Here is a 13,356-nt window from a genome sequence, read left to right as displayed (position 1 = left end):
AGGAGGCTGAGTTTATACTTTTCAGTGATCCATAACTTTTACATCACTAAGGTAAGAATGGTTTTTGCTGTGAAAAAATTAAAGCAACGCCTAACTAGACAGCAAAAACTGGATATCTTCTATTGCCCTTTTCATCTGTTCTGGCTTTGAAGATTTGGGGAGAAAGCAGTTTGCTAACCAGAAGTTTTAGAACTTTATTTCAGCACTGATAATAATGCTTTGATGAGAATGCTTTAGGTTCTACATGTTGAGGAAGAAGAAAGGCACTGAGAAGTTCCAAATCCAGGAAAGTTGGGAAAGATAAACTTGGGAGCCGGTGACTGCCAGCGCCCCGGGCCAGTTCCCCACTTGGGTTGTGGGTCGGGTGGCCGCGGTGTCTCGCTGACCCCTGGAGGTTCTGGCAAAGAACAGGAGCCCCCTCGCGGCCGAACTGCCCGCAGAGGCCACAGGTCCCTTTAAGGAGTCCCGCGGGCAGGGACCCGGGAGCTAAGGGGGCGGGAGGACGGCTTGAGAGCGGGCGCCACGTGACTCGGCTGCCAAGTTGGTTCGCGAGTTTGACAGAAGTTTGAATTGGACTCGGGGGCTTTCTGCAGCCGGCCGGGCAGAGCGGCGGCCGCGGCCTCGGAGAGCGCGAGCAGCAGCGCCCCCCGCGACTCACCCAGCCAGCCTGGATCCCGGGCGGCCGACGGCCGCTCCAGCTCCGGTACCGCCCGCTTCCCGCGCCGCGGGTCAGCAGCCCTCAGCCCCACCACAGTCCCCGCAGCCCCCGCAGCCCCCGCGCCGCGCCCCGGCCCCGCTGCGCCAGCATGTCCTCGACGGAGAGCTCCAGCCGCACCGCGGACAAGTCGCCGCGCCAGCAGGTACTCCCCTCACGCCCCTGAGGCTCCCTCTCGCCTCTCGTCCTCTACCGGGGTGTCGGGCCGACCCTTATTCCTCCCCTTCTCCCGAATGTGAGTGGGAGAAAGAGGGCAGCGCCCTCCCTGGTCCTCCACCGCCCTGACCCCGGGCGGGCTGTGTCTCTGCAGGTGGACCGCCTGCTCGTGGGGCTGCGCTGGCGGCGGCTGGAGGAGCCGCTGGGCTTCATCAAAGTTCTCCAGTGGGTGAGTTGCAGCCCCAGCCGAGGGCTATTTCGGGAGCCTGGGCTGTGACGCTGACCCTAAGCAATGTGGCCGGAGTTGGGGGTGGGGTGGGGAGGTGCTGCGGCTGGCCGGGCGGAAGGGTGGGGGGCGGCGACAGGTGGGCGGGGGAGGGGTGCGCTGGGGTTGCTTCTCCAGCACTTGGTGGCAGGAGGGTGAGGAACGAGGCATGCGGAGTCCCGGATTCAGTCCTTCTATGTGCAAGGAGCTTTTGCCCAGGGCGCTCACATTTCACCCGGGCGAGAGGACCCGGGTGTAACCTTTCCAGAACTCTGATCCTGCACATACCACTCCTGGGTGGCGGGAGGGGGGAGGAGGACAAGGGGGACGAGGAAAGCTGCGGAGGACAGAGGAGGGAAGGAGGCAGGCGACGGGTACCATCCTGTCCCCAGACCTGCCAGGGCCTGACTGATCCTGGAGGTGGACTCAAGGGACAGGGTCCTGGCTGGCAGGCCTGCTCTATTGAGATCACGTGTAATCTGCGTTGCTGTAACTGCGGGAGCAAGTGCGTGAATGAATGAATGGATTTCATGGCCCGAGGATGAAATAAAGAAAAGAAAAATAAGACAATAAAAGTCAGCCAAAACGTGCCTTGTAGACTAAGATATGGAGAAGGCAATGGCAACCCACTCCAGTACTCTTGCCTGGAGAATCCCAGGGACGGCGGAGCCTGGTGGGCTGCCGTCTATGGGGTCGCACAGAGTCGGACACGACTGAAGTGACATAGCAGCAGTAGCAGCAACAGACTAAGATAGAACATTGAGCTGGAAAGCTGGGGCCTTAGGATACAGACCTGGACCTGCCTTTTCTATCTACTTGACCTTGGCAAAAATCTCTTCTTTGGGCTTCAGTTTCCAATATTAATCAAATGTTGATCAGACCGTCCCTAGAGTCCCTTTCTGCTCTAAATAGGTTGGCATGCCAGAACATTACCCTGATTAGACTTATTCTGTGGCCTTGAAGAAATCATTTGCCCAGGGCCTCAGTTTCCCTGTAGTAGTATAGGGGAAACACCATCTTCTCCTGCCTGACTGGTACTTTGAGACCTTAGCATGTTCTCTGTCCGTCCCAGTGTATAAATTAGGATCCTGGACAGGTGCAGTCACTCTTTCAAATTATAAAGACCTGTCGGGAGCATTTAGCGCACTATCAGAGAAGAGATTTGTTAGACAATCCGCACACCAAATGGTGTGTGAATAACTTAATTAATATGCTTTCAGCACAAAATTCAGCTGGGGAATAAGTTACCATTAATACTGAGGAGGATTGAGTTCTAAAGGGCTTTTAACTCACTGGAGACAGGAGTTAACACTGTGTCACTGATTCGTAAATCGTCCTTTGGATGAGAATCATCAGATCTGGAATTTAGAAGCAATAGTGCATTTGGGGTTATCTTCCCATATCTGACACCCTGACTGGGGCTACAGGCCAGCCTGGGGAGCTCCCAAGTGCAAACTCTGGGACCTAGTGGGGACTTTCCACTCTCCCTACTGCCTCAAGAGCATTTGGAATAACTGCTGACTGAGCTCTTTCACCTCTCCTCACTTCCCTGCTCTGACGCACCCCTTGAGTATCTGAGGGGGCCATGGAAGAGTAATCTTAAGGCTCTGTGTGTCTGCTATCCAGAGCTGGGAAGCCATTATGAGCAATCCAGAGGAGCAGAACCGGAAATAAAACAGTACGGTTTTATCATTAAACTAGACAATTGGATCTAAGGGAAATTTGAGAAAGACTGTCAAGGGATGAGGAAAACAATGAGGTTATTAGACCACGGAATCATCCTCCATGGGGGGCGGATTCTGAAAGGCTTCTTTCTTCAACCTTTCTATCCTTTTCCCAAACCTACCCCAGCCAACACCCATAACATTTCTGTAAGGCTGCACAAAGCAATGCCTGGTCTTGTCCACAGTCAGCTCTGATCCCTAAGAGTTAAAACCTGTTTGACTTTTAAGATCCTCAGTTTCTTAGAGAGGAAGTTATGCTTTTCTCTCATAATACTCAATCCAGGAGTCCATGGCTAGGCTCTGAACTCAGCTTTCATTCAAAGGGTAGCTTCATAAAGAGATGCTTTGCTTTTACTGCCAACCTGGTAACCTGAATTCAAAGTGAGTTTCACTTGCCCTGAGTCTCTCCAGGTGAACACAGGTACTGGCCCCAGGAACCAGCACCAAAATGACAGTGAAAATATCATTTGGGACTTTTTGCATATTTCCTGCTTGGAGGGATCAAATACTCCTGTCTCGACAAAGGGAAAAAAACACCACACACAAAGCTTGCAGTTATTGTAATGATAACTGAAAACTCTGTTGTCACTATTACCAAAAAAGCAAAGCTTTTACTGGAATCCTGGTGAGATAAAGTAATGTTATTCTTCTATTAGCGTATCTTTTTAAAATTTTAACATGAACTAATCTCACCTCAATTTCAGTTCTGGGGTCTCACTGAGTCTACACTAAGCTAGGCAAAGAACATGGGCATATACCAATTATTGGAGAACTAGTTTTTCTCAGCTTTCTAGCTATGGAAGCTGGAGTAAGTGATGAAATCTTCATGGGTCTAAGTTTCTTATCTGTAAATGAGGGTAAGATACATCTCATGAGCTCTCTGGAAAGATTACAGAAAGCAATATCTGTAAAGCATTGGAGCATCTGAGAAGACCATGGTGAGCCTGGCAATCCAAGAGGTATTCAGTAAGTATTGGTTCCCAGACCTCTCATTCTCCCTAACTTTCCCCCTTATGCAGACTGTCAGCTAGACTTGTCCTTTGGTAAGATCATTTAGATGTTACTGCCAAATCCCTACTCTGTTCTTGTTCATTAGCTAAGTTGTGTCCAACTCTTTGTGATCCCATGGACTGTATCAAGCGAGGCTTCCCTGTCCTTCACCATCTCCTGGAGTTTGCTCAAACTCATGTCCATTGAATTGGTGATGTAATCCAACCATCCCTACCTCTGTTGCCCCCTTTTTCTCCTTATCCTCCTTCTCCCCTTTAGCCCCCTCTGAGGGTAAGGTATGAATCGCTTGGATTATTCAGTCACTGTTCCAATGAAGTGAAAGTGAAAGTTGCTCAGTCGTGTCCAACTCTTTGCAACCCCATGGGTATAGTCCATGGAATTTTCTAGGCCAGAATACTGGAATTGGTAACCTTTCCCTTCTCCAGGGGATCTTCCCAATCCAAGGATCGAACCCAGGTCTCCTGCATTGCAAGCGGATTCTTACAAGGGAAGCCCGCTGTTCCGATAATGTCATATTATGTTTAACTGGGCATGCCCTTGATCAGTAACTCACCTTTGAGGTACCAAAGTCACTTATTTGGCTCTGGGGTTTCGGTAGTGAAAATAAGGTATTTCAATAAATATGGAGAATTCAAAAGCACACCATCAGAGTCTGTAACAACCAATGAGATGATTGTGGAAATAGGCTTTGGGGGAGATCTTGTCTTCCTTGTGCTCTGCGCTAAGTGGAAATGTTAGTGTTCTCAGGACTGACAAAGGTTATCACCAAAAAGCAAGTCAGCACCAAAGTGGAGCCTCATCCTTAAACTAGCAAGGTTATTCTTACATCTTTCCAAAAGAGATGCAGAGGCAGGAGAAAGAGGAAGAGGAGGAGGAGGAGGAGGAGAGTGTGGCCACTGCTGTTCCCAGCAATGCAGGCCCATGAGGAAGAGGGCTAGTTGGTATCAGAGCCCTGGAGATGTCCCTTGTCTCAGGGTCTCCATCCTTCCTTGGCTTCTGTTCTTCATGACCAGCTTGGTGCCTAGTAACAGGGGTGATTACTGGTCTTCTGCACTCTTCCCTGTGGCTCAGTCCCCTGATACAGTTCAGGAAAAAGGCATATCTGGTGCAGAAAGGTGGAAGGAGCTGGGAAAGCATCTTCCTCTGCTCCTGCATCCCAAGGTGCACAGCTACTTCCTCCCTCTTTGCAATCCTCCCTGCACAGACTGGAGATATCTTTTTTCAGCCTTAATAATTCTGTGATCCTGGGTTATGTTTTGGCTTTTATTTGAGCATGACTCCTTTCTGGATGCAAACTCTTGAGAGCAGGTACTAGTCTTATTCATCTTGGATTCTGCAGCGTCTGGCACAAAGTAGATACTCGATAACTCTTTGTTGATTAATGAATGGATGACATAGAAAGAGCAGTGAACCGGTAATCAGGAGTTGTGAATTCTAAGCTTGGCTCTCACATTGGCTAAATGTGACCTTGGGAAAGTCACTTAATCTTTTGGGACTTCAGTTTCCACCTCTATGAAATGAGACTGTTGCGCTTGATAATCTCTGAGATCCTTTTTGCTCTGCTGTTCTGTGAACCTGAGAGATTTTCCCGAGATTCCACCGTCCATTCACTTAATAGCAAACTGTCATCTGTTATCTGACACCTTCTGACTGTGTTGTTCTGATTTAACCATATATTCTGGTTAATAAAATTATATAAGTTGTTTAGAGACTCCTGACTTTCAAAGAATCAGAATAGAAGAGAATACAGTTAATACTAATGTTACTATGGGTGTATTTTGCCCATGGAGGAATCATAAAGCAGGGTTCAGGATTTTTAGAACCTCAAGCCTGTCTTCTGGACACAGCAGAACTTTCTGCAATGATGGAAAAGTTCTATAATCTGTGTGGTTCAGCATGGAACCTACTAGTCACATGTGTCTAGTGAGCACCTGAAATGTGGATAGTGTGACCGAGCCACTGAATCTTAAATGTTATTTAATTTTAATTAATTTAAATGTAAATAGCCACATTTGGCTAATTGCTACCATAGTGGATAGTGAAGCTCTAGGGTACAAGCTCCATGAAGACAGAGATTTTGCTTTTCTTTTTTGTTCACTAATAAGTCATATTGCCTAGAACAATGCCTGGGACATAGTAGATGCTCAATAAATGACATCTTTCTGTAGCTGGTCAGGAGTGCCAGTCAAGAGAGTGCTGGTAAAACAGAAGCTCCATAACTAACTGTTCATTGCCCTAGGTGAGAAGTGCCAACTTTTAGGGGGGACCTATACAGAGCCACTCACTAACTGCTAACAGTAAAAATATATCCAACTGTCTGCCCTTCCTAGAATGGTACGTCCTAATTGTGTCCAGTTCTGGACACCAGAAGCTAAGAGGAACAAAGAAACTTCCATGAGGACTCAGAACCACAGAGCTGACAAAAGATTAGAGAATCCTTATGAGGGTGAGCTAGAGGAGTGCCATGGTTATGCCAGGGAGGCCACTTGGAGTATGTAAAGGTAATGATGCAGAGGTTTTGAGTGACTTCCCTTCAGTTCTGTCAAGAAGATGAGCAAACAGGGTTCTACTGTGGCCTCTGTAGTTTAAGTCAGATCAGGAGGTTATTCAGGCACTGGAGAGAGATTATACTATCTCCTTTCCTGGAGGAGTGTTAAGATGGAGACAATTCTTGTTTGTTCGAATTAAACCTCCTAGAAACAGAGAGGTACCCATTATGACCTTTAGAGAGGGGTCAGTGGCTCCAGCCTGGAGAAGATCTGCCAGGCCAGGCGATGCAAGGTGGGGCAGTGGCACCGGACACCACCCATGGCCAGAGCGCAGCTGCTGGCAAACCCAGCCAAGAACACATGGAGAGAGCTACCCTCAGAATGAGAGAACCACAGAGCTGGAAAGGCCTTGGGATGGCCTGCTCCAAACCTCTCGTTTTACAGATGAGGAAACTGAGATGCCGAGAACAGAATGGCTTGTTAGAGGTTACTGGCTCATTAGTGACAGGACCAGGACTAGGACCCAGATTTCCAGACTCCTAACCCAGTTCTCTTTTCCTTCCACAACACTATCAAGCATTAGCAAGATACCATGCACACAACTCTATTCTATCAACTCTGGATGCAGGGTTGGGATGTGAATTAGCTGTCTTCTAGGTAATTCATGTCTGAGATACTGAATCACAAAGAAACATACAAAAAGTGAACAATTAACAGAGTAAGCTCACTGCTTAACACAAAGGATTATATCATGCACAAGCCAATGGTAAGAACACAGGAAATGGGGCCTCAACAGATGATGTGGGAGAATAAGAAATTCCAATTTCTCACCTTCTTTTCTAACCAAAGTGTGTGTCCCCAGGAAGAAATTAGAAAATTGTAGGATGAGGAAATTCCATTTCACTCAAGATAGGAGGTTTAGTAACATGTGATGAAAGGTGAAGAGGAAAACAATTCAAGTAATCTGAAATGCCTTTGGTTCTCAACACCGAGAAATGGCAGCATCAACAGATTATAAAGTGAAACACCACTGGGGAAATAGCCAAGGCTGATAAGGCAAGTGGAGGATACTTTTCTCTGGGTTTGAGCCAGGACTGCTGGTAACCCAGCCAGCACTGTTGCTGAAGGAAAGGTGCCTTTAGGGGAAGAGAAGTTAGCTGGTGGTACCGCGGGACAGCAGCCCAGCCCCTGCCCCCTTGGTCCCTCTGAAGGCTTGGCAGAAGTGGTCCCCTCCAGCTATATCTCCACTGAGGCAGGAAGTCACTGTAAGTTAGCAAGAAGGTAATGACAAGATTGAATGATGCCTTCAAAGGAGAAATGGAAAGAATTCCATGCATGCCTGATCTCAGTTGGCACAGGGGAATTTCTAGGATGCCTCTCCCTTGGGGAGGAAATTCAAGTGCACCTTTGAGATAGAAGTTTCTAAAGCCTAAATTGCTTTGTGTTAGTCATCATCTTAAGGAGGCTATCTGTGGTCTCCAATGTCACATCCAGTGGGGAGACTTAGAAACTGCCCATTTCTCCCTCTTCATTTCCCTCCCAGGTAGCAGTCAAAGTCAACCCTATGCATTTGGCTATTTGGTCCAGCATCCTGTGCAATGAACAGAGCACCCTGAGGCTGGGAGACCAGCAGAAGCCATGGGTCCCTGGCCAGAAGGGACTTGATTAAAGGGACTCCTGGGAATGGCTAACCACTCCAGTATTCTTGCCTGGAGATTCCATGGACAGAGGACCCTAGTGGACTATAGTCTGTGGGGTCAAAAAGAGTCAGACATGACTGAGTGACTTTCATTTTCACTTTCACTTGGCCCCATCCCATATCTGTACCTGCTAGGAGTGAGAGGGTGGTTCAGAGGGATAGATCTTGGCCAGTTGAGACCTTCTGACTCTCAATCGGGCTTCACTCTCTCTCAGCTCTTTGCTATTTTCGCCTTCGGGTCCTGCGGCTCCTACAGCGGGGAGACAGGAGCAACAGTTCGCTGCAACAACGAAGCCAAGGATGTGAGCGCCATCATTGTTTCATTCGGCTATCCCTTCAGGTGAGCATGAGCTGATTCTGACCCAGCACATCCTCTCTCATTGCATTGGGAGGACCTGCATGGTCTCTTCCTCCTCCAGAAACCTAAAGACCTTTTGTTGTGTGCCAGTCCAGTTTCAAATAGAATTACAAGGCACAGGCCCTTCCTGCCCTTTAGGAATTTCAGACAGGAGAAGGCAATGGCACCCTACTCCAGCACTCTTGCCTGGAAAATCCCACGGACGGAGAATCCTGGTAGGCTGCAGTCCATGGGGTTACTATGAGTCGGACACGACTGAGCGACTTCACTTTCACTTTTCTCTTTCATGCATTGGAGAAGGAAATGGCAACCCACTCCAATGTTCTTGCCTGGAGAATCCCAGGGACGAGGGAGCCTGTTGGGCTGCCGTCTCTGGGTCGCACAGAGTTGGACACGACTGAAGCGACTTAGCAGCAGCAGCAGCAGCCAGAGAAAAATATAAGGGAAACTCAGATAAATCCTTGTTTTAATAATGTTCCAGTCTATGAATAACCAATAACAGGTAATGACAGCTCCTACAGAAAGAACCCCACTGTGTGGGGTGGAGACTTATAGGAGTCTGGGCTAGTTGGGCAAGTCTCTTCTACCCTCCATAGCCTCCTCCCTGCCTTGAAGGTAAGGAAGGCTTTCAGTACTCAGATCCTAAAGAGCTGAAGGGGGACATTCACCTGTACCACCAGAATACAAGGAGGCACACCTTGACCAGGAGGTAGAAGGGAATACTCTTTCCTGGGTATCTAGGAGCTTAGAGAAGGGGGAGCCCAAGTGTTCAGAGGAGAATAGGGACAGGGCTCACCTCTTCAGAAATTTCTAGTAGCAGCATCAAAGTTAGATCAGCTGTCTCTTGCACATAATAGTGTGTTTGTTTTTGGTCTAATGTAGTCTCACTGGGGGACTTAAAGTCTGAGAACGGGTAATTCCAATCTTAACTTGGGCACAGTGCTTTCCCAGGGGCAGAATGAAGCTGATTCCCCTGATGGTTTGGCTGACAGAAATAGATGAACTATATATATTGTGGTTATGACTTAAAGGGTCCTGGAGATACTTGGGAATACAGGGTCACCATGTCTGGGCAGGATGGATGAATGTGGGGTGGTGGCCGAGCGGGAGGTAGAGTTTGGCCAGAATTCCAGGGAAATTCCTGTCTTGACTCCAAGGTTCCCTCCACAAACTTTCCTCCCTACATGCCCCTCTCGGCTCTGCAAGAGTCCTTGGGAGAGAACTGGAGCAGGACTACCCCTGGGGCAGGGAGGGCCTGCTGCTTGCACAGGGAGAGGATCGCCCTGAGCTCAGGGTTGGCTTCATGCCACCTGCAGGTTGAACCGGGTCCAGTATGAGATGCCCCTCTGTGACGATGAATCCACCTCCAAGACCATGCACCTCATGGGAGACTTCTCTGCCCCCGCCGAGTTCTTCGTGACCCTGGGCATCTTTTCCTTCTTCTACACCATCGCTGCGCTTGTCATCTACCTGCGTTTCCACAAACTCTATACGGAAAATAGGCGCTTCCCACTGGTGGTGAGTGGGCACAGCCAGGAGGGATGGGGTGGGGAGGAGATACTGAGGAAGTGTACATCCTGGGCTGAAGACAAGCATGGCAGCTTTCCTGGGTCCCTGACCCTCGCAGGTGAACCTCCCCGATCTCCCTGGCAGCTCTTTGCTGTTGGTCCCTTTGGGTGCTGGGGCTGCCAGGTCCTTGGGCCTGTAGAAGGCCCACGTCTCAGGGCTCTGTGTCTACTGACTTCCCATCACTTGGTCTGCTCACAGGAGGCACAACAGCTTCAGGAAGCAGGCTCTGGAGTCAGATTTGCTTGGGTTCAAACCCCAGCAATGTCCCTTACTAGCCATATGCTCTTGACAAGTTATTTAACCTCTCTAAATGTCAGTTTCCTTGACTAAAAAATGGAAAGAAAACAATAACTATCTCACTGTTTTGGAAGGATAAAATATCTGGTATAAGAATATCTAGTATATAGTTAGCCTCCATAAGTGCCAGCTATTATTAATACTATTTCCCCTTTGCTTTCTCCTTATCCTAGGCATGCAAGGTGGAAAGGGTGCCTTAGGGGATCCCCACTTATCTCCTGCAGTCTGCCCTAACTCTACCACCAGGTGTAACTGAGCAATGGTGATCAAAGCAAAGGATGGGGCAGGGGAACGTGGTGCGTTTAGGCTGCTTGGGCTTGGGGATGACACTGACCAATGGATGACTTGTTCCCTGACCTCAGTTCTGAGGGCATGGGCAAGGGTAGCCCTGGCTGGCAGGATTCTCTTGATGGCAGATTCCCCAGAATGATCTAGGCTCCCTGAGCCTCCAGGTGTCAGGTAGGATGGGAAGAGGCAGCTGTCCTGGGACCCCAGGATCACAGTGCATTAGGGCAAGAGGAAAAGAAGTGCAGAATCATGGATTCCTTTCTGACTGTATTTCGTGTCCCTCTGCTCCTCCCAGGACTTCTGTGTGACTGTCTCCTTCACCTTTTTTTGGCTGGTAGCTGCAGCTGCCTGGGGCAAGGGCCTGACTGATGTCAAGGGGGCCACACGGCCATCCAGCCTGACCGCCGCCATGTCTGTGTGCCATGGAGAGGAAGCAGTGTGCAGTGCCGGGGCCACACCCTCCATGGGACTGGCCAACATCTCCGTGGTGAGAGTTGTGGCCACTGATGGGGTGTGGGGGAGGCAGCACTGTCCCTGATGCCCAGGCCAGTCACAGCAGTAAGGGCTGAGAAGAACAGGGAGGGTGTCCTCACAGCTGGTATCCCCAGCACCTGCAGCCAGCACATCCCCTCTGCTTCACGCTGGCTGCTGGCCTCTGGCTGACCCCAAGGGACATTTGGGAAGGGCCACTCAACCTCCCATTTCTTCCCTCTTCTGCCCTCTGCCTCCCATTTCCCTCCATTCTCCCCACCTCTTGGCATGCTCGTTGAGACCACCTCCCACTCCTCCTGTCTCTTTATGTGTATGTGTGTGCACACAGATGAGCACATGAAGAGGGCGCCTAGGGCTGTGGTGGGGCTCAAAGCTGGGAGCTGACCCAGAGTGCATGAGAAGGAGCTCCAGGCTGGACAAGAGTTTTGGGCAGTGGTGGGTCCAGCTGGTATGCATGTATTGGCCACCTTAGTTAGAACATCAAAATATCTCTATATCAGTTGGTAGATAGCTGAGGCCTTGAGTTTTGCAAGTGTACCCCTGTCATCTCAGCCACCTCAGCCCTGCCCTGGAAAGCTTTGGCTTAAACATCCCCAGATAGAGACCTGGGTTCAATCCCTGGGTTTGGAAGATCCCCTGGAAAAGGGAAAGGCTACCTACTCCAGTATTCTGGCCTGGAGAATTCCATGGACTGTATATCTATGGGGTCGCAGAGTCGGACATGACTGAGAGACTTTTACTTAGGGAAATCTCTCCTGAAAATGGTCAAAACATCTCCAAAGCCCAGTAACTGAAAGGTTTAATGGCTGGTACACCAGGGAGCTTTCTAGACCTTGCTGGAATTTTGATGATAGGTTCCACCTCCCTGCACCCCCCCCCCAAGACTGTACTGTAAAAATGTTCATGTACAGTGAAGTTGAAAGAATTTTACAATGAACACCCACACACTAATCAACTAGACTGTACCATTAACATTTTACTAGACTTGCTTTATCACATATCTATCTGCCTCTGTTCATCTATCAATCCATCTTATTGTTAATGCATTTCAAAGTTAATTGCAGACATCTGTACACCTCCCCTAAATACTTCCTGCTGATAGTTTTTTAAGTATTTTGAGTAAATATTTGAATAGAGCCAGCTGGGTGGCTGCCCTAGGAAAGGAGCACCTTGGACAGCTCTGGCCCCGCCCACCCCAGGAGGCCCCAAGGATGCTGGGCGAGGCTCCATGAGAGCCCTTGCTCTTTGCTCTGCTTTGCATGATGCTCCACTCCAGGAATCACATTCTCCCAGCGACCAAGCCACAATTTGGGTGCATGCTGCAGACAGAGTTAGATACCTTCATCAGAGAGCTCCTTAATGGGTGATGGCCCTAAACCGTGCTCCTCTGTCTTTCAGTCTTTCTAACCCTCTGTGCCTCCCTCCCTCAACCTCATGCAGGCATCCCTCCTCCCTGTTCCCACAATGCCTTCCTTCCTATTCTCACGACCTCCCTCCTCCCCCTACCATGTCTTTGCAGCTCTTCGGCTTTATCAACTTCTTCCTGTGGGCCGGGAACTGTTGGTTTGTGTTCAAGGAGACCCCGTGGCATGGGCAGGGCCAGGACCAGGGTCAGGGCACCAGCCCGGAGAGCGCAGCTGAGCAGGGAGCGGTGGAGAAGCAGTAAGCAGCCCCCAGCTACTCCCGAACAGAACAGCACAGAACAGCACCTCTTCAACCACCTCCGGCTTCCAGGACCTCCCTCTTCCTTCTCCAACTTCCCTCCCCCATCATTCTGGGCTTTGAGACGTCTTCACTGATGGGCAGGCACCAGCTGTCGGAAACCTGGGCAGCCCTCCCAGTGCCTTCCTATCCCTCCTCTTCCTGGAGTCCCAGATGGCAGGAGCTCAGCGCTTCTTGTCTACTGCCTGGACCCAGGCATCTTCCTTGGGGTCTTACATGTACCCTCACAGCCTCTGAGAACCAGCCTCTGCTGCAGGCAAGGGCTGGGGTCAGGAGACCTGAGACTGGTTCCTTGCTGCCACTTCTATCGATCTGTCCAGCTTCAATAAATGTGGGGGGAGGGGAAATTGGTTGGCAGCCTTCTCCCTGCTCTCTTGCATGGAGTGCCCACCAGTGGTTTAGTGACCTCTCTTCAGTGGCTGTCATCAAGGCCCCATGTCTGCACTGACCTGACATCAGTCTGAGCTCAGTACGTTCCCCACTCGCTCCTCTGGCCCCTGTTTGCCCACAGAGTCCATCATGTTTGAACCCAGGAGGCTGACTTGCCTAGAAAACAGCCTTCCAGAGGGTC

General features: G+C 49.8%; 1 protein-coding gene across 1 annotated transcript; it reads left to right on the top strand.

The window, feature by feature from the left end:
* Positions 1-552: 552 nt before the first annotated feature.
* On the top strand, positions 553-13,132 carry SYPL2 (synaptophysin like 2). The gene is made up of 6 exons (XM_070367537.1): positions 553-860; positions 1,026-1,100; positions 8,275-8,399; positions 9,734-9,935; positions 10,867-11,058; positions 12,583-13,132. Exons 1-6 carry the CDS (start codon positions 807-809, stop codon positions 12,727-12,729), a joined length of 795 nt encoding a protein of 264 aa, XP_070223638.1. The 5' UTR covers positions 553-806; the 3' UTR covers positions 12,730-13,132.
* Positions 13,133-13,356: the final 224 nt, after the last annotated feature.

This window comes from Bos mutus, chromosome 3, assembly GCF_027580195.1.
Source record: "Bos mutus isolate GX-2022 chromosome 3, NWIPB_WYAK_1.1, whole genome shotgun sequence".
NCBI lineage: Eukaryota > Metazoa > Chordata > Mammalia > Artiodactyla > Bovidae > Bos > Bos mutus.
Note: the sequence above shows the minus strand (reverse complement) of the source record. Positions and strands in the feature narration are given on the sequence as shown.